General features: G+C 48.4%; 3 protein-coding genes across 4 annotated transcripts in view; 1 reads left to right on the top strand and 2 right to left on the bottom strand.

Annotated features, from left to right (window-relative positions):
* The window catches only part of LOC307208513 (uncharacterized protein), a 90,493-nt gene that overhangs the window by 7,582 nt on the left and 64,328 nt on the right, over positions 1–18,583 (bottom strand). The window lies entirely within an intron of this gene.
* On the bottom strand, positions 6,090–12,513 carry LOC307207252 (uncharacterized protein). Of its 2 annotated transcripts, none has more exons than XM_079961071.1 (4): positions 12,221–12,513; positions 9,699–10,560; positions 8,723–8,843; positions 6,090–7,751 (listed from the first exon to the last, which is right to left on the bottom strand). In XM_079961071.1, the coding sequence occupies exons 2-4, from the start codon at positions 10,449–10,451 to the stop codon at positions 6,289–6,291; spliced, it is 2,337 nt and encodes a 778-aa protein (XP_079817197.1). In that variant the 5' UTR covers positions 10,452–10,560; positions 12,221–12,513; the 3' UTR covers positions 6,090–6,288. The 2 variants fall into 2 exon arrangements, with proteins under 2 accessions (XP_079817197.1, XP_079817196.1); XM_079961070.1 differs by lacking the exon at positions 12,221–12,513 and adding an exon at positions 11,455–11,583.
* LOC307208839 (uncharacterized protein) lies at positions 12,188–17,605 on the top strand. Its single transcript, XM_079963835.1, has 3 exons — positions 12,188–12,205; positions 13,909–14,029; positions 15,029–17,605. Exons 1-3 carry the CDS (start codon positions 12,203–12,205, stop codon positions 16,039–16,041), a joined length of 1,137 nt encoding a protein of 378 aa, XP_079819961.1. The 5' UTR covers positions 12,188–12,202; the 3' UTR covers positions 16,042–17,605.

The following is an 18,583-nucleotide window of genomic DNA, read 5'->3' as shown; positions in this document are numbered from 1 at the left end:
GAAAAACAGAAAAGTGTCCCTCACCTAACTCTCCAATGCCCTTCAACAAGAATGCTGTAGGAAATATTGCTAAGCCCAAAGGGAGGCAAGAATTTGTTTCAGCTCACCTTGTTAATGGCAGAGCAAAAGCTATGCGTGTGTCATTCTCAATCAGTCTACTTTCAGGACTGATTTTAGAACCCCTTCATGCAAACATGACTATCCACACAGGGACCATCTATTTTTATTTTTTTCTGATACTGGATTTTAAGTTACAGTTACATCTTTTAAAACAGCTGTCAGTATATCACACTGTATTCCACTTGCCTTCCAAAGGAACACGTGGCTCTCCCCACATAGCGGGTTAGGTTGAGACTGCTGATCCAAAGTGATCAGTAATTTTTACGGTAATTACAATCCTGCTTTCCCTTGTACCAGCTTACCTTGACTTCAGTAAGGCCTTTGAAAAGGTCCCTCGTGATATTATTGCAAAAAAAACTAGTAAAATGTGGGCTAGACAAAGCTACTGTTAGGTGGATTTGTAATTGGTTGACGGGCTGGACCCAAAGAGTGCTCATCAGTGGCTCACCTTCATCCTGGGGAAAAATGACTATTGGGGTTCCACAAGGTTCTGTCCTGGGCCTGGTGCTATTCAATATTTTTATAAATGATTTGGATGATGGAATAGAGGGCGTGCTAATCAAATTTGCAAATGACTGCAAACTGGGAGGAGTTGCTAATACACCAGAGGACAGGGTCTGAATTCAAAATGACCTGAATAGCCTAGAGAGCTGGGCCCAAACCTACAATATGGAGTTCAATAAGGAAAAATGTAAGGTACTACACCTGGATAGAAAAAATGAAATGCACAGGTGGGGGACACTTGGCTTGACAACAGTACCTGTGAAAGGGATCTGGGAGTCTTAGTCGACCACAAGCTAAATATGAGTCAACAGTGTGATGTGGCAGCTAAGAACACCAATGCAATTCTGGGCTGCATCAATAGGAGTATAGTGTCTAGATCAAGTGAAGGAATGCTACCACACTATTCTGGTTGGTCAGACCACACCTGAAATACTGTGTCCAGTTCTGGGCACCACAGTTAAAGAAGGATATTGTCAAACTGGAGCATGTCCAGAGGAGGGTGACCAAAATGTAAAAGGTCTGGAATCCAAGCCCTATGAGGAGAGACTTAGGGAGCTGGATTTGTTTAATCTAGAGAAGAGAAGATTAAGGAGTGACATGATAGCCATGTTTAAATATTTGAAGGGATGTCATGTTGAAGAGGGAGCAAGCTTGTTTTCTGCTGTTCTAGAGACTAGGATGCAGAATAATGGATTCAAACTATGGGAAAAGAGATTCCACCTGGGCGCGGTAATCCAGTCAGGGAAAAAGGGAGGTATACTATGTTTAGGGCACCGTTTCCAGCCCCTTCCCCTTTTCGGGGTGAGCATAGTGGATCCTAAAAAGGGCTGCTCAGTCAGGGATACAGCTGCTAAGCTGCTCAACTGCCTCATTCCTTGAGTCAGAACGACTGACCGCCCATGTGTCGGTTCATGACTAGGGACTTCACATTCCTGCCCCTGTAGCCATTTAGTGATCGTCATGGGGGGAGGGTTTGGGGGGGTTGGGTTGGGTTTTTGGAAGACGCCTGTGCGTGAATTTGTTTTATGTGTGTAGATCAGTGCACGCTGACCAACGCACAGCCTTTGCAGTAGGGCTCTGTTCTGATGGCATGAGTAGTCACGACGAACTGGTGAATCCTATCTGCTGCAGCCTTCATCTGCCTTCAGAGCTGTTGTAACACACTGCTTGTTATCACCCGCCTGTTCTGCCGTTGAGGACTTCTTGGATCATTCTTTGTCTAGCTCCTTCCCTGTTATGTACTAAGCTTGGATCCTAGAACAATAGGCAAGTAGGATCCTAGAATGCAAGAACTGATTGGCTTGCAGGAAAAGACCAATCAGGCTCTAGGAGGGAAGCAGAATCAGCCAGTCAGATGGGACTCATTGTGTAAATAATGTATATAAAAGCCTGAGGTTTGGGGGGAAATTCAGTCACTGCTTTACAAGCTGCAATAAAGAGCATGAAATCACTACAGGACTCTGAGCATATTTAATTTTCTTTGACCTTACCGCCTTGGGTGACCCTGCTGGGAGTACAAGATTCCCAATGGCTTCGCTCACAAGGGTCATAGGAATGTGCAAGCCCACTCACCATGACAAGTGAGAGAACTGAGATAGATTGCATTGAGCCCTGGTCTCATTAGACAAAGCGTTCCACCCAAAAGGCTCTGGCTCTGGTTGAGGACAGCTGGATATGTTTTGGACCAGGGACCACCAGTAGGTTGCTGTTAGATGAGCGTCACACTCATGGGGGGTGTATTGGAAGATAACTCCCACAGATAAGAAAGGTCACAGACTGTTTAGGGCTTTAAAGGTTAACACCAAAACCTTTAACCTGATTCGATACTCCACCTGGAGCCAGTCCAGCTGATGAACAACCAACTGAATGTGGGCTCTCCACAAAGTCCAAGTAAGAACTCATGCATCTGCATTTTAGACCATATGGAGTTTCTGGAGCAGTCTCAAGGGTAGCCCTGCATCTCTCTCTCTCTCTCACTCTCTATCACATTTATACCCTGCACTCCCCGGCTCAGGTGTACAGCAAGTTAAAGTAGTCTAGTCTGCAGGTGACTACTGCATGGATCACCATGGCTAGGTTGGAAAGGGACAGGTACAGTACTGATTGCCTAACCTGACATAGATTCAAAAATTCCAGTTTGGCTACATTTGTGACCAATGCCTCCATAGAGACAGAAGCATCCAGGATCACAAAGGGACTCCTGATGGCAGCTACAGGTGACTATTGCGCCCCATGAAGAGCTGGGAGCTGGCAAACCGAACTGAAATCATTCTGGCCCAGCCATTGGGCGCCCATCTTTAATGGATAGAGATTAAGCCGACTCCATTTCCTCCATCCCAGCACACCCACCTAAAAATTGGCCAATATATCCAGGGTAGCATCTGACCAGGGCCATGAAGCAGTAGATCCATGATGTTTGTGGTCAGATCTGTGGTTATGTACAATATATTTGAATAAAGGGTGAATTTGGGGTTCCCTGTCCATGAGGATCCATGCTTCAAAACCACGTTTTTGGGCCACGGTATGGCCAGGAAGCCGTGGATCCGTGATTTTTGTGGTGGATACTGTGCCCCTGGCCTTGATGTTTGATCTGATGATGACTTTGGGCTGGTCTTGTGCAAAAATCATGAGGATCCATGAGGATCCATGCTTCAAAACCATGTTTTTGGGCCACGGTATTGCCAGGAAGCTGTGGATCCGTGATTTTTGTGGTGGATGCTCTGCTCATGGCCATGATCTTTCATCTGATGGTGACTTTGGACTGATCTAGTGCAAAAAGTGTGAGGATCCATGAGGATCCGTGTTTTTTAACCATGTTTTTGCACCCGTGCGCCCCCCCCCCCGAAACAGTGGATGCGTGATTTTTTTGATGCTTTCTACAGAGTAAGACCTGGTCTACAGTATCATGGTGGTTTTATTTAATTTGAATGAAAAAATCATATGAATTCACGAGGATCCGTGTAGATCCGCCTTTTACCTTTTTCCGTGCCGGGTGAAGGAAGGAAGGAAGGAAGCCGGACACTGAGGCTGGGGTATAAATATTAAAATTAAAATTAATACTATTATTAAGGCGATCCTGGCCAGCAATGCCCACCCCTCTCCCCATGCCCGCCTCCTTCCCTGCAACTCCCTTTGCACCAGATCCCTGCAGGAGGAAGCTTCTCCCCCCCCCCCCTTCAAGGCCCCCTTTAAGAAAAGAGCTCCCTTTCCTCCCTTCTCTCCTCCCCATCCGGGGGCTTCTCATCCTGGACCCCCTCGCAAAGCCCCTTCCCTCCTTCCCCGCCACTGGCTTTGCACTCACCCGAAATCCCGGGCAGCGGGGGCGGGAATGGGAGCCCCCGCGTGGGAAGGAGAAAGTGACGCGCTTAATTAGGAGGCTTGATTAGGAAGAAGCCCCTCCTCCGCCTCCGCAGGATGCAGCCCCCCTTCCCGCCTCCTTCCTTCCTTCCTTCCTTTGCAAGCCCCAATTTTATCTCTGCTGGTGAAGCCGGAAGTGGAGGCAACTCTGAGGAGGAAGAAGTTTGTTTCCACGCTCAGCCTCTTGTCTGTTATTTGATAATTGGGGGGAGGAAAACCTTGTAGCACCCAAGCAATGGGGAGACGAGGGAGGGAACGTGTGCATGGGGAATATAAGCTCATTCTTTGCCCCAGCTGGACTGTACCTGCTTTGGCTCTCAGCTCTTGCAAGAATATATTGTCCTCACTGCTTCACCAGTTTTGTTCAGATTGCATTTTAAGGAGCAAGTTCAAGGGTCTTGTTATAGGAAAATCCTTGGGCTCACCTGGATTACCAAACAAAGACGCCAGCCAGGAATATAGGAGCAAAGCAGCAGCCAGGAGGCCTGATCTTTATTTTTAAAAAACCATTGCAACAGGACTTCCACCCACCACCAGGAAGGAAGCCCAGAACAAAGTATGGCTCCCACTTTGATCAGTTTTAGAGAGATACCTACAACACCCCTAAAATTACATCATGGATACATTACAAATTACGTCACAAATTGGGAGGGTCTGGCGACAGAAACCTGAGCATCAGGGCTTGCCCCCCCCCCTTCAACTGACCTCCACCATACACTCATCAAGTGATGCAAAAGAGATATTTACATGTCCCTGTTTCCCAGCCATGTTAATCACACCCTTTTGTCTTGATCTGGGTTTGCTATTGTTTCTGGAATGGCTACCTGTCCCGCACTCAGGTATCAGGATGCCAGAGATTATATCACTCAGGCAGAGGGGCTGCTGAGTACATGGGCTCACACTTCAGAGATTATGGCTGCCCTCACTCATGTCCCAAGCTCCTCCCTTGGCAGCCATTTCCTTCCTCAACAGAAGAACGTTGGAATGGTGTAAATCCGACACTCAAGTGATTCTATATGAATTTCTGAAGATTTCCCAGTGAGCCAGTGCATAGATGCATTTATCAGGGAATTGTTATGTGCAGCAGAGGCCCTTTGAATAGGTAGGAAAAACTGTAATGAAGTGTTTTGTGGGGACATTTGCAGAAGTTATTGTGTTGATTTTGGTAGTCGGTGTGTGTGTGTGTGTAATTAAATTGTATTGATATAATTTGGAATGACTAATATGATAACGATTGGTTTGTTAAATGGAAACTTAATAAAAATTATTTTGTTAAAAAAAAATAGTCATGCTGGCCACATGACCCGGAAGCTGTACGCCAGCTCCCTCGGCCAATAAAGCGAGATGAGCGCCACAACCCCAGAGTTGGCCATGACTGGACCTAATGGTCAGGGGTCCCTTTACCTTTACCTTATTCCATTGTGATCCTGGATTTATCCCATGTCTCACCAAACTGTTGATATTGCCACATTTGAATTTACTGATATGTGGTGCGGCAAATTGGGGTGGGCGTGTTTTTAAATGTCGGGCATCTTTATAATTATTCAGTTCTACAAAGCTATAATGCCAGTTACAGATAGGTAGCCGTGTTGGTCTGCCATGGTCAAAACAAAAAAAATTCCTTCCAGTAGCACCTTAAAGACCAACTAAGTTAGTTCTTGGTATGAGCTTTCGTGAGCTGTGTATCTGAAGAAGTGTGCATGCACACGAAAGCTCATACCAAGAACTAACTTAGTTGGTCTTTAAGGTGCTACTGGAAGGAAAGCTATAATGTTTATTGTGAGCTGCTTTGGGACAGAGGTTCTTGCGGGAAAGTGGCATTTGAAGAAATTAAACTAAGCTGTGGTAAACCTGCTGTTGGGACTCAACAGGCCTTTGGGTTTCCTGATGTTCTTAGGTGCTTCTTTCATCCCTGCAGGATTTAATTACTGAATGATAGGGAAAGGATGTTCGCAATAAGGTCTTGCCATCTGCAATGAGACACGACTGTGGCCCGGCGCCCTCCCCTTCCTTTCGCACCAGATAAAAAGCACGCACATCTCCTAATATTCCTCGTTGCCAACTAATAATGGCAGTAAATGCCAAGAAACTGGAGATCTCTAAAAGCAGACAGGTGACCTTATTTTATTGTTCAGCCATTTGCTCCTCCATGGATGCCCAGGGAGACGGTACTCCCCACCCTCTAAGCCAATGTATACATCATCATCATCATTATTTATTATTTGTACCCCGCCCATCTGGCTGGGTTTCCCCAGCCACTCTGGGCGGCCTCCAACAGAATATAAAAATACAATGAAACTTCAGATATTAAAAACTTCCCGATACGGAGCTGCCTTCAGATTTCTCCGGAAAGTCGTGCAGTTGTTTATCTTTCTGACCTCTGAGGGGAGGGCATTCCACAGGGCAGGGGCCACTACTGAGAAGGCCCAATGCTTGGTTCCCTATAGCTTCACTTTTCACAGCGACGGAACCGCCTGAAGGCCCTCCACGGAGCTGGACCTCCATGCCCAGGCTGAACGATGCAAGTGGAGACACTGCTTCAGGTATACGGGGCCGATGGCTTCTTGCATGCGAGAGGAGGCTTGACTTCTGAGTGAAGCCCTTTCCGCACTCTAGGCACTTGTATGGCTTCACCCCAGTGTGGGTTCTTTCGTGTTTGAGAAGGTTGGAGCGATGGCTGAAGCTCTTCTCGCAGATCGAGCAGTGAAAAGGTTTCTCCCTCGTGTGCGTCCTGTGATGAACGACAAAGGCCGACTTGTCCCGGAAGCTTTTGGGACAGTCCGGGCACTGGAAGGGTTTTTCTCCCGTGTGGATCTTCTCGTGCTGAACCAGGCCTGCGTTCTGAGAGAAGCATTTCCCACACTCAGCACACTTGTACGGCTTCTCGCCCGTGTGGGCTCGCTTGTGTTTCATGAGGGACGAGCTTTCGACAAAGCTCTTATCGCACACCGTACACTTGTAGGGCTTCTCTCCCGTGTGGAGCCTCTCGTGCGTGAGGAGGTTCGTGCGATGACGGAAACGCTTGCCACACCCAGAGCACGGGTACGGTTTCTCCTCGGTGTGGATTCTCCTGTGCACGACAAAAGCCGACCTGTTCCTGAAGCTTTTGGGACAATCGGGACACTGGTGCGGTTTCTCGCCCGTGTGGATTCTCTGGTGTCGGTTAAGGTCAAATCTCTGCCGGAAGCTTTTCCCACAGTCTGGGCAATGGTAGGGCCTCTCTCCCGTGTGGATTCTCAGATGAGCCGAAAGCCCGCTGTGCCCTCTGAAGCTCTGTCCACAATCTGGGCAAACGAAGGGCTTCTCTTGCCTGTGGGTTCTCTCATGTGCCGTAAGATGCGACTGCTGGCTGAAGTTCTTCCCGCAATCTGAGCAACTGAAGCGGTTCTCCCCGGTGTGGGTTCTCTGATGGGCAACCAGGACATTCCTACTGCAGAAGCTCTTCCCACAGTCGGAGCAGATGTAGGGTTTCTCTCCGGAGTGCATTCTCTGGTGTTCGGTGAGCTCCGCCTTGCAGCGAAAGGATTTTCCGCACTCAGCGCATGTCTCACCCTTGAGGAACCTTTGCTGGACTGGCACGGCAGGGAGCTGGAAAGAAACGGATTTGCCTTCTTCATTATGGGGGTGAGTTTCCTGCTGGTTTTCGGATGCTTCTCCCCAGTAAGGATAACGGGAAACTGTCTGTTCTGATCTCCCTGGCAGCATCCAACATAGTTCAGCTCCTTCAGAACTGATTGGCAGGTTCTTCTTCCAACATGCCCTCTCATTGTCTGTTGGGGAAAAACAGAGAATCCTTACAAAGGCAGATTTCCCTTCACCAGGAAGAAAGGATGGCTTGGATCAGATTACACAGCAAAGAAGGGGTTTGGGGCCCAGTTATTTGAAGGACCACCTGCAGGAACCCACACAAGCCCTAAGAGTGGCCTCAAAGATCCTGCTTGCTAATGCATCTATAAGGTCAGTTAGATCAGCGTTTCCCAACCTTTGGCCTCCAGCTGTTTTTGGACTACAACTCCCATCATCCCTGGCTAGCAAGACCCAGTGGTCAGGGATGATGGGAATTGTAGTCCCTAAACAGCTGGAGACCCAAGGTTGGGAAACACTGAGTTAGAGTACCTGGCTGTGAGTCTTGAAGGCTGCTCCCTGCAAAGCAGGCCTAGGGGGCAGGGCCCACACTCACCAGCCCCACTGAAGAGGCTCCCGGTGAGAACCAGAGGGACATTGCTATGCCTGACAACAAACCCTAACAGTTGGATTCTTTTGCCCCATCTTTTTGTGCCTGCCAAACAGCATTGTCATGCTTTTATTCTCTTGTTAATTATGCTGTTTTAAATGTGCATTTTATATTTTACTTTACTAGTAATGGTTTTTTAAAAAATGTTTTAAGTTTTTATTTTGTTAACTTTGTTTGTGTTAAATATGTATTCTGTACTTCACCACCTTTGTAATGTTTCATTTTATTATCTTTAAGATCATATTTTAGTTTTCTGTTAATTATGTTGCTTTGGCTGCGTACTCTATATTTGACTTTCTTCAAATTGTTTTATTGATGTTTTAATATTCTGTAAACTGCTTTGAGATTTTTCTTAAAAATATAAAGCTGTATAGAAATGAAATAAATCACAATGATAATCAGAATAATTGGTGTGCACTAGATCTGTGGGAGAGCCTTTTTTGTGGTGGCCCCTCATTTGCACAACCTGCTCCGCAAGAGAACTCCCTCCAGCCAAAGACTCCTTACCCAGCCAAGGGGCATCAGAAGCCGAATCCTCCACTTTGGTGAGCGGCCACTCGCCAGAGTCTGACAGAGCCCCGTCAGCCTCAGGGGAATCATCCGCTTTCTCTTTGAAGGGCCAGAGGACCTGAAACAGCAGAAAGAACAAGACAAAGAAATGGGTGCAAATCGCCTGAGATTCAGGGGTGGGGAACCTCTGGGGCTTCTCCAGATGCTACAGGACTCTAATTCCCATCAGCCCCCAGCCAGCATGGCCAAGGGTCAGGGGAGTGGGAGTCCAGCAACATCTGCAGGGCCAAAGACTCCCTGCCTTTGACTGGGTCAGGCCATTGGCCCATCTTTCACAGTATTGCCTACACTGACTGGCAGCAGCTCTCCAGAATCTCAAGGAGACCTTCTTCAGGCAAAGGCTGCCCTCTGCACTGTCTTTGAAGGGGGATGCATTAAATCAGCTGGTGCAGAATGTGGCAGCCCATCTCAAGACAGGGACTGGAGCACAGGAATCCATCACTCCTGTGTCCACATAGCTTCTCTCCAACCAACACTGACTGCCTGTTCACAGCAGTGGAAGCTGGTCCATTAGGGCAGAGAGTGCGCTGCCCACCATCCTTAGTCTTCCCCCAGCAAGTGGCGTTCTAAGGTACACTGCCTCAGAACCTGGAGGTTCTACTTTGCCAATACAGCCAACCCCTGCTGATTCGGCCAGATCCCATTTTCGAACCATCTAGGGCAAGCATAGGCAAACTCGGCCCTCCAGATGTTTTTGACCTTCAACTCCCATGATCCCTAGCTAGCAGGACCACTGGGTCCCAATTGTAGTCCCAAGACATCTGGAGGGCCCAGTTTGCCTATATCTGATCTAAAGGAACAGTCAGTCCAATGCATATTTACAGTCAGCAAAAACTGCCCCAATAGCTAGTCCTCTGGGCTCCTTGCCACTGTTCCTTTTGTTCTTCCCAGGACTGCTCTCCTGCCCTCTCACCTGTTGTATTTCGTGCTCGTTCTCTTGCTGCCTCTCCAGAAAATCCTCCGCCAGGCCGACTGCCTGACCGCAAGTCTCCGGCCCGCCTTCCCTGACCCAGTTCTGCATCTCCGGAGGCAGGACGGCCAGGAACTGCTCCAGGATCACCAGCTCCAGGATCTGCTCCTTGGTGCGCCTCTCCGGCTGCAGCCACCGATGGCAGAGCCTCCACAGCATCCCACAGAGATCTCGCGGCCCCTCGGCCTCCTGGTAGAGGAACTGCCTGAAGCACAGGCGCTCCACCTCCTGGCTGGGAGCCTCCTTCTTCACTTCCCCACGATCCAGGGCCAAAATGCTGTGGGTGGGCGGGGGGATGTCTCCTCCAGGGCCGGGCAGGTGGCGGATCACCCTGCCTCGCCCAATGTCTGGTCGCCCCTCAAAGGAAGCCTGTGTGTCCCTTGGGCCATTGCTGGCCAGCTGCAGGTTTCCTGGTTCAGACTGTGGAGACCGCACAGCCTTCAGGAGCCCCTGACACTGAGCTCCCCAGCACTCCTCCTGAGGCCCTTCCTCGGGTTCCTGCTTAATGTGCTCTGTTATGGTCCCTTCCCACAATTCCTTGAGGCTCTCTGAGCGGACGGCCAAGGGGCCTGTTCCTGCAGCCTCCTCTGGTTCAGACTCCGATGCCTCCTCCTGGGCCTCCGTCTTCACTGTGTCCTCCAGCAGGGCATCTCGGGGGACAGCCCAGACAGCTGCATTCCTGCGTTTGGACGCCATCACCCCTCTTAACTCCGGGGTTTGGCAGGGATCACTCACACACTGCTATCCCATGTTTCTCGGTGATGTCAACTGCCAGGTCCAGGGTTGTTTATAAGGCCCGGTGCCTCTGCAAGGAAAGAGAATCAGTGGGAGCTGCAGCAAAAAAGTTGCATCGTAGAACACTCCTGTTCAGGATACTCCATTCCATTCTCTGCCCCCATGTTTTTCCTTCCCACCAATCATCAGTCAGTATTCCGTGAAAAACTGAGCATGCTCAGTCCTCTGGGAACTGTAGCTGTGAGGGGAATAGGGGGGTCTCCTAACAATCTCAGCACTCTTAACAAACTACAGTTCCCAGGATTCTTTGGTGAAAGCCATGGAAGTTAAAAGTGGAATTACATTTTGCTAAATGCATAGTGCAGACGTCACCCTGATTACAGCCCTTTCACTCAAGAGTCCAGTCCTGGTTTCCCACTGCGCTTTCTCACATTCAGAAGCTGTTCCTTTCATTTTTGCAGGGCGAGAGAAAGAGTTGTTGCTACTATTTCTAATCAACTGGCAATCAAGGAGCCTTAGAGACACTTAGTGATGTACTGCAAATCCCGCCCCCCCCCCATCTGACTTCTGACCACCCCTGACATAATGTCCCTGAAGACATATCAAGCAAGATATAGGCAAGACATAGCCATGATGAAGAATAGTCCTTGATAGACTTTATGTTTAAAAGGGGTGGGGGATGGAGATAGAGAAATCCACAGAGGATGTTCCAAAACTCATTACAGCTCCGTGGAACCTGCATGTTCAGGAGCAGTTTACCTGCAAAGTGCTGGAGGCAGAGAGCAGCAAGAGGTTAGCTGCTGCCTTGCCGCCTCTGAGCCTCCCAGGGAGGTCTGGCTGCCCAGGTCTGGCTGGGAGCAGGAGGCTGGTCTGGGAGGGTCTGCCTGATCCAGCAGATCCCTAAAGCAAACCTTCCAATTCCAGGCCAGCTCTCTGCTCCTGCCTCAAGGCGCTTCTCACTTACCGGATTCCCTCCCCGGAGCTGAAAAATCTCTTTTTCCAGCCTCTACTTTGCAGCAAAGAAAAGCACCATAGAGTCGCGAAGGGGGAGAAAAGGAAGAGGAGGGCCTTCAGTAGTCAGAACAATTTCCGTCCGAAGTGCCGCTCTAGAAATCCCGACTCTCTCAGCTTAACCCTTTGTGACGACCAGAGCGCAGAGCGGCTTTCCTTTGTATTTTTGAATACCCCTCGCCTGTGCCAAATTGGAAGCATGTTGGTCTGACAGTGCAAATAAAAACCTAAGTGTGCATGCATTTTAGGGGCTGTAGTTCGGTGGCAGAGCATATGTTTGACATGCAGAAGGTCCTCTTGGTATCGGCCACTGAAAAGGCGAAGGGAAGGACCTTTCTGTGCTGGAGACCCGAGAGAGCCGCTGCCAGCCCGTGCAGGCAATACTGGCCTTGGTGAACAAATAGGCTAACCTCTGGTACGGAGCAGCTTCGCGGGCAAACATCTTGCTAGCTGTGCGCATACAAAAAAGAGAGTTAGCAGAGTCAGGCCAATGGCCCATCGAGTCCAGCATCCTTTTCCCACAGTGGCCAGCTAGATGCCTGTGAGAAACCAGCAAACAGGATCTGGCCTCAAGAGCCCCCTCCTCTCCTGTGGCTTCCAGCAATTGGGATCCCTTACTCTGGAGTTTGGGCACAGAGGCGAGATTTGAACTGAGGTCTTCGCCCTGAGCTCCTCCATTGCAAGGATTTGATTTGCTAATTATGGTATTTATTTCTCACCTTTCTTTCTTCAAGAAGTGGTGCTCATGGTTCTCCCTCTCTTCATTTGATCTACAACCTTGCAAGGTAGGCTAGGCTGAGAGGCAGCTGCCTGTCCAGCTTCCTGGCCCAGGAGGGATTTGAACTCAGGTCTCCCCCAGTCCTAATCCAGCACCCTTAAATACTACATAACATTGGCTCTCGTGTGTGGACATCATACATTAAAAGCAAATCTCCTCCCCCCACCCCGAAAAAAACAAAAACATAAGAACTGTAGTGTGAGGGTGCTGGGTGCAGGGCAAACTACAGTTCCCAATGAGCTTCTGGGTTTGCCTCGTTGCAATTCGGCTTAAGAGTTAAAGTGTGCGAGTTTGCAGCCCTAGAAAAGCGAATTGGCAGGAAGGAAAGATCTGCAATGGGGCTGAAGTCATTTCCTGCCCCTCCTCTTTTAGGGAGAGGGTTGTGTGTGTGTTTTTAGGGGTGTTGCTGTTCATTGAATTGTTTCGTGGTGGAGATCAGCGCCTGCGGAGCCTGTTTGCTCAAAGAGGATTTAGGAGAGAAGAGCCGAAGCGGGGAAGCAGGAAGGCAAAAGTGGGGGTTTTCATGGAATAATATGCAAAGGATGATGGCTAGGAAGGTTTCTTAGTTTGTGGATCCTGAACAGCAGGATTTTGCAAGCAAGCAAGCAAGCAAGCTGTGCAATCAGTGATTTATCCTGCTTGTCTTTTTATATAAAATGTTCTTACTTCTGTTCAAGTTATAAAAAGGTTTTATCCTGTTTTTCAAGATCCTCAAAGGTTTTGTGTTGCCGATAGGGCTGCATTGTCTTCTTCTCCTTCTTCTCCTTCTTCTCCTTCTTCTTCTTCTTCCCAGGCACCCCCAAGATCTGAGGAGAGCGGGTCAGGGGTTGCAAACTTGCGAGAGGTGCACTTATTTCTTGACCCCTCACACGTGTATTTTTGGAACCCACCCAGTTTCGGTGTCCGAAACCTGTTTAAATTGTTTTTAATTCTGGATTTTAAACGGTTGTAACCCATAGCTGTCAACGTTTCCCTTTTTTATAAAGGGAAATTCCCTTATTCCAAATAGGATTCCTCACAAGAAAAGGGAAAAGTTGACAGCTATGTTGCAACCTGCCCTGCTACTGAAGGGATGGCAATAAACCACCACCACCACAATAATCCTAATAATAATATTATTATTAGTAACAAATGTTTTTTTGCTGTTTTTAGTTTATGAATTTACTTTTTTTGTAAGCTGCCTTGAGACCTGCCGGTGAAGGGTGGGCAATACATGGGCGATGTGAAGCTCAAGAGCAGCAGAGACACTTAATCCATGGCGCTGCCTATCATTCTCCGGCTTCTGATGACACACACTTCCCTTCCCAACCTAGGAAAGGAAGAACCCGAAAAACACACCATTTTTAAGGACCATGCGCCAAGATGGTGCTTTTTGCATATGGGGTGGCTGTTCCAAACTGCCTCATTGAACTTGGCAAGGCTGAGGGCACCCCCGGTCAAGATGGCCCGTTTCTCATAGAATTGTATTGTTGGAGGGGACCCCAGAGGTCATCCAGCCCAACCCTCTGCAGGAATCCTGCCCACAGCCATCCCTGGGTGGGCTTGAACCAACAGCCTTCTGGTTAACAGCCAGGCGCACTGACCCATTGCCCCACCTCTTACCTTTCTTGGGATCCTTAACCGTTTCAGGTGTCGGTGCTGTTTATGGATTGGGCTGCTACCTTCCCCGAGGCAGAGGATGCTCCTTCAGACAGTGCACAGAGGCTCGTGTCCCAGGGAGTCAAGCAGGAGGATGGCCAAGATTCACTGGGTAAGGTGAACGTAGAATCGTAGAGCTGGAAGGGACCCTGGGGTCATCTAGTCCAACCCCCTACAATGCAGGAATCTCAGCTAAAGCATGCGAGACAGATGGGCATCCAACCTCTGCTTAAAAACCTCCAATGTGCACTTGAGCAGAGAGAAAATGAGGAGGAGAAACTTTGGGGAGGAGAAGCTGAGTGGTGGAGCATCTAGGCCCCAAAGTATTATTATTATTACTACTGTGGTACCTTGGGTTACAGACGCTTCAGGTTACAGACACTTCAGGTTACAGACTCCGCTTACCCAGAAATAGTACCTCGGGTTAAGAACTTTGCTTCAGGATGAGAACAGAAATCGTGCTCTGGCGGCGCAGCAGGAGACCCCATTAGCTAAAGTGGTACCTCAGGTTAAGAACAGTTTCAGATGAAGAACGTACCTCCAGAACAAATTAAGTTCTTAACCGGAGGTACCATTGTAGTCTTAATCTAAGGGTCACTGGCCTGAGCACCATGTTGGGCAAAAGTTTCCTGCATTGTAGAGATCTGGACTAGATGACCCTTGCCTACCCCCATCATACAGCCCGGACACTTGAGGTCCAGCACTGAGGGCCTTCTGGCGGTTCCCTCATTGCGAGAAGTGAGGTTACAGGGAACCAGACAGAGGCCCTTCTCGCTAGTGGCGCCCGCCCTCCCTTCAGATGTGATGGAAATAAAGCAGCTATCTTGTCTTTAAAAGACATCTGAAGGCAGCCCTGTTTAGGGAAGTTTTTAATATTTAATGGTGTATTGTTTTAAGACTTGATTGGGAGCCGCCCAGAGTGGCTGGGGAAACTCAGCCAGATGGGCCGGGTATAAATAATAAATTATTATTATTGTTGTTGTTACTGGGCCGAGGCCCAGATTATCTGTCAATAGGGAATGCTTGCTTGCTTCTTTTGGGGATTGATGAAATAATGTTCCTGTTAACTAGTGTCTCTTCCCCTTGGCTCTCATTTCTTTCTCTGCTCCAGTAGGAGGACGCTGGGAGAGGGAAAACGAAGGCGAACCAGGAGGAGCGTCTACAAAAATGGAAGATCTAGACATGGATGTCAGCACCAGTACTCAAGATGAAGCCACAAGGCAGAAAGGCAGGAAAACACCCACCAGAGATAAGCGCGGGAGTCCGTCCAATGTCAGCAAAGATGGGGAGGCCCACAAAACCCCAGCCCAAGTAGATGTGCAGGAGGAAAAGAGAAGGAACAAGTGCCCTGTGTGCGGGAAGATGTTTTGTTCTAAGTCACGCCTTAACGTACACCAGAGAATCCACACCGAGAAGAGGCCCTATCAGTGCTTTGAGTGCGGGAAGAGCTTCAGGCAGAGCGGGCATCTCTCTCAGCACCAGAGAATGCACACGGGAGAAAAACGATACAAGTGCTTGGAGTGCGGGAAGAGCTTCAGCCAGAGCACCTATTTTATCCTCCACAAAATAACCCACACGGGAGAGAAGCCGTTTACGTGCCTGGAGTGCGGCAAGAGCTTCAGTCACAGCAGGCGGCTGACCATCCACCGCACCATCCACACAGGGGAAAGGCCATACAAGTGCAAGGAGTGCGGGCAGAGCTTCAGCCAGAGCACACACCTTACCTCTCACCAGAGAATCCACACCGGGGAGAAACCGTACAAGTGCCAGGAGTGCGGGAAATGCTTCAATCAGAGCACGCACCTCACTTTGCATCGAAGGATCCACACCGGGGAGAAACCTTACCAGTGTCTGGAGTGTGGGAAGTCCTTCAGCCAGAGACCGCACCTTACTTTGCACCGGAGAATCCACACGGAGGAGAAGATGTACAAATGCTCGGAGTGCGGGAAGAGCTTCCATCGGAGCGACCACCTGACCTCGCACCTGAGAGTGCACACGGGGGAGAAGCCGTACCAGTGCTCGCAGTGCGGGAAGAGCTTTAGCCGAAGCGCAATCCTGACGAAGCATCAGATAACCCACAAAGGTGGAGAAACTCCAGTGGGAACAGATGAAGGCTCCGCCTGAGCATTTCCTGGGGTCCCTGGAAATTCCGGCCGGTTGTGACGCACTGCTGTTCCAGTTGTGGTGCCGCTCCAGAGAGAGGGTTGACGTGTGATTACACCGTGCAGTGGTACCTCGGGTTACAGATGCTTCAGGTTACAGACGCTTCAGGTTACAGACTCCGCTAACCCAGAAATAGTACCTCGGGTTAAGAACTTTGCTTCAAGATGAGAACAGAAATTGTGCGGCGGCGGCAGTGGGAGGCCCCATTAGCTAAAGTGGTACCTCAGGTTAAGAACGTTTTCAGGTTAAGAACAGACCTCTGGAACGAATTAAGTTCTTAACCCGAGGTACCACTGTACAGCAGCACAATCCATGGGCTTCCTGGATCAAATGGAATGTGCTTCAAATGTCATTCACATGCTCTTTACGCTAGAGTTGGAGAAACCCAGAGCTCTCCTCTGGATCAAGTCCCCTCAAGCCCCAGGCAGCATGGCTGATGGTCAGGAATGATGAGTGTTGTAGCCCAACAACTTCGGAGGGCTCACGGGTTTCCCTATCCGTACTGCAGATCAGCAGTTCCTAAACTTTGTTCGGGCCATTGTTTTGATAAACTTGTGCCCAGTGCCCCATCCCATACCCTTTCAAAAGCATTATTTGGGATAGCAGTTTGCACAACTCCCTTAAGAGATTAACACAATAAAATTCTAAACAGCAACAATTAAGTGCACATTGATTTAAAACCCAATTAAAATGACTTAGTTTAATTTATTTTAACAAACTAGTGAACTTGATCCGTTTTGTTGTAGGTTTTTGAACAGGTTGGATGGTTGTCTGTCATGGATGCTTTAGCTGTGATTCCTGCACAGCAGGGGGTTGGTCTAGATGACCCCTGGGGTCCCTTCCAATTCTCCTGTTGCCTCTTAGCCCCCAGCTAGGAAATCCCCCCTCTCCAGGGGGTGGTACTGCCCATTGTGGGAACCATTGATCTCAATTAAAGAACTCACATAGGTGGAAAATCCTGTAAAATGAAAATTGTATGCTCACAGAGCACATTCCCAGCCACACTTTTTATTAGCCTTTTTTAGTCTAGTGCCCTCCAGATAATTCAGACTATTTTGCTGCCTCTTTCTCTGCAAAAAGTCATCTGGAGTTTGAAGGATCCTTTCCTCCTCTCTGTCCCAGTTGGTAGCTTCTATTTTTTAAAAAAAAAACCACCAAAGGGGTTTGTAGATAAGCAGCTAGGGTACTTCTTTCAAGTAGATGAGCTGGTGGAAATAAAATGTCTAAACCTGCCTTATTTCATCCTTTGTCAAATCATTCCAGTTTTATTAGTTTCAGACTAAGACCTGACAGATCTGGGTTCACTTAGCCAAGAAAGGGAGGCAAATATTGGCAGCCTACATCCCAGGGTTTTTGTTACGAATAACATAATCACAGTTGTTCAAGACCCTGGAAGTCAGTTCTTGTTGCACCAGGGAATGTATATTCTTCAAATGAATTTTTAAAAGAACGAGGAAGCAAATCCTGCTATTTGTTTTTATTCATTTGTACATTGTTGGTGATATTAATAAAGAAACGAGCCTGTCTTGGGTAGTAAAATGCATGACCGAAAACTACTCTGGAAAGCTTGGAGTGGGGGAAAGAGAACGGTTACGATGGGATTGGGTGGGGGAAATGGTTGTCTTGCGCAACCAGCTTCCTGTATTTGCAATAGGATAGTAGGGAGCATTTATTCAGAAGAGAAGTGAAGTTACAGGGAACCAGGCAAAGGGCCTTCTCAGCTGTGGCACCCTCCCTGTGGAACGCCCTCCCATCAGATGTCAAGGAAATAAACAACTAACTTTTAGAAGACATCTGAAGACAGCCCTGTTTAGGGAAGTTTTTAATGTTTGACATTATATTATGTTTTTATATTTTGCTGGAAGCTGCCCAGAGTGGTTGGAGAAACCCAGACAGATGGGTGGGGTATCAATAATAAAATTACAGTCGTACCTCGGGTTACATACACTTCAGGTTACAGACGCTTCAGGTTACAGACTCCACTAACTCAAAAATAGTACCTCGGGTTAAGAACTTTGCTTCAGGATGAGAACAGAAGTCTCGCAGCAGCAGCAGCAGCGGGAGGCCCCATTAGCTAAAGTGGTGCTTCAGGTTAAGAACAGTTTCAGGTTAAGAACGGACCTCCGGAATGAATTAAGTACTTAACCCGAGGTACCACTGTATTATTAAAAGTATTATTATTATTATTAGGCCACACAGGTGGCACACACACATTCACAGAAGGACGTGTTCATTGCTCCATCAGCCTTCGGATCAATCTTGGGAAACTTGGACAAGCCACAAAGGGCAATGTTCAATTCACAGTACAGCCACACACGCCAACACAAACTTGCACCACATTCAACAGTAAATCAGAAAGTGAGAGAAGCCTGCAGGAGGTCAATGGTCTATCAAGTTCAGTTTCTTGTTCTCAGGGTGTCCAAGCAGATGACTCAATTCCGCAGGTCTCTGCACTGTTCCCAAGATAAAATCACAATATAAAAACACAAAGAAAAAATAAAAA

The sequence above is a fragment of the Podarcis cretensis genome (genome assembly GCF_951804945.1).
Source record: "Podarcis cretensis genome assembly, chromosome: 2".
NCBI classification, from domain to species: domain Eukaryota; kingdom Metazoa; phylum Chordata; class Lepidosauria; order Squamata; family Lacertidae; genus Podarcis; species Podarcis cretensis.
This window is presented reverse-complemented; position numbering and strand designations above follow the sequence as displayed.

What these genes read in the sequence shown, in the direction of transcription:
- LOC307207252 (XM_079961071.1), bottom strand. Translation starts at nt 10,451, where the DNA reads ATGGCGTCCAAACGCAGGAATGCAGCTGTCTGGGCTGTCCCCCGAGAT. An exon ending in ACGAGCACGAAATACAACAG is followed by an intron (nt 8,844 to 9,698) that starts GTGAGAGGGCAG and finishes CTGCTGTTTCAG; the next exon opens with GTCCTCTGGCCCTTCAAAGA. An exon ending in TTCTGATGCCCCTTGGCTGG is followed by an intron (nt 7,752 to 8,722) that starts GTAAGGAGTCTT and finishes TTTCCCCAACAG; the next exon opens with ACAATGAGAGGGCATGTTGG.
- LOC307208839 (XM_079963835.1), top strand. An exon ending in GGATGGCCAAGATTCACTGG is followed by an intron (nt 14,030 to 15,028) that starts GTAAGGTGAACG and finishes TCTCTGCTCCAG; the next exon opens with TAGGAGGACGCTGGGAGAGG.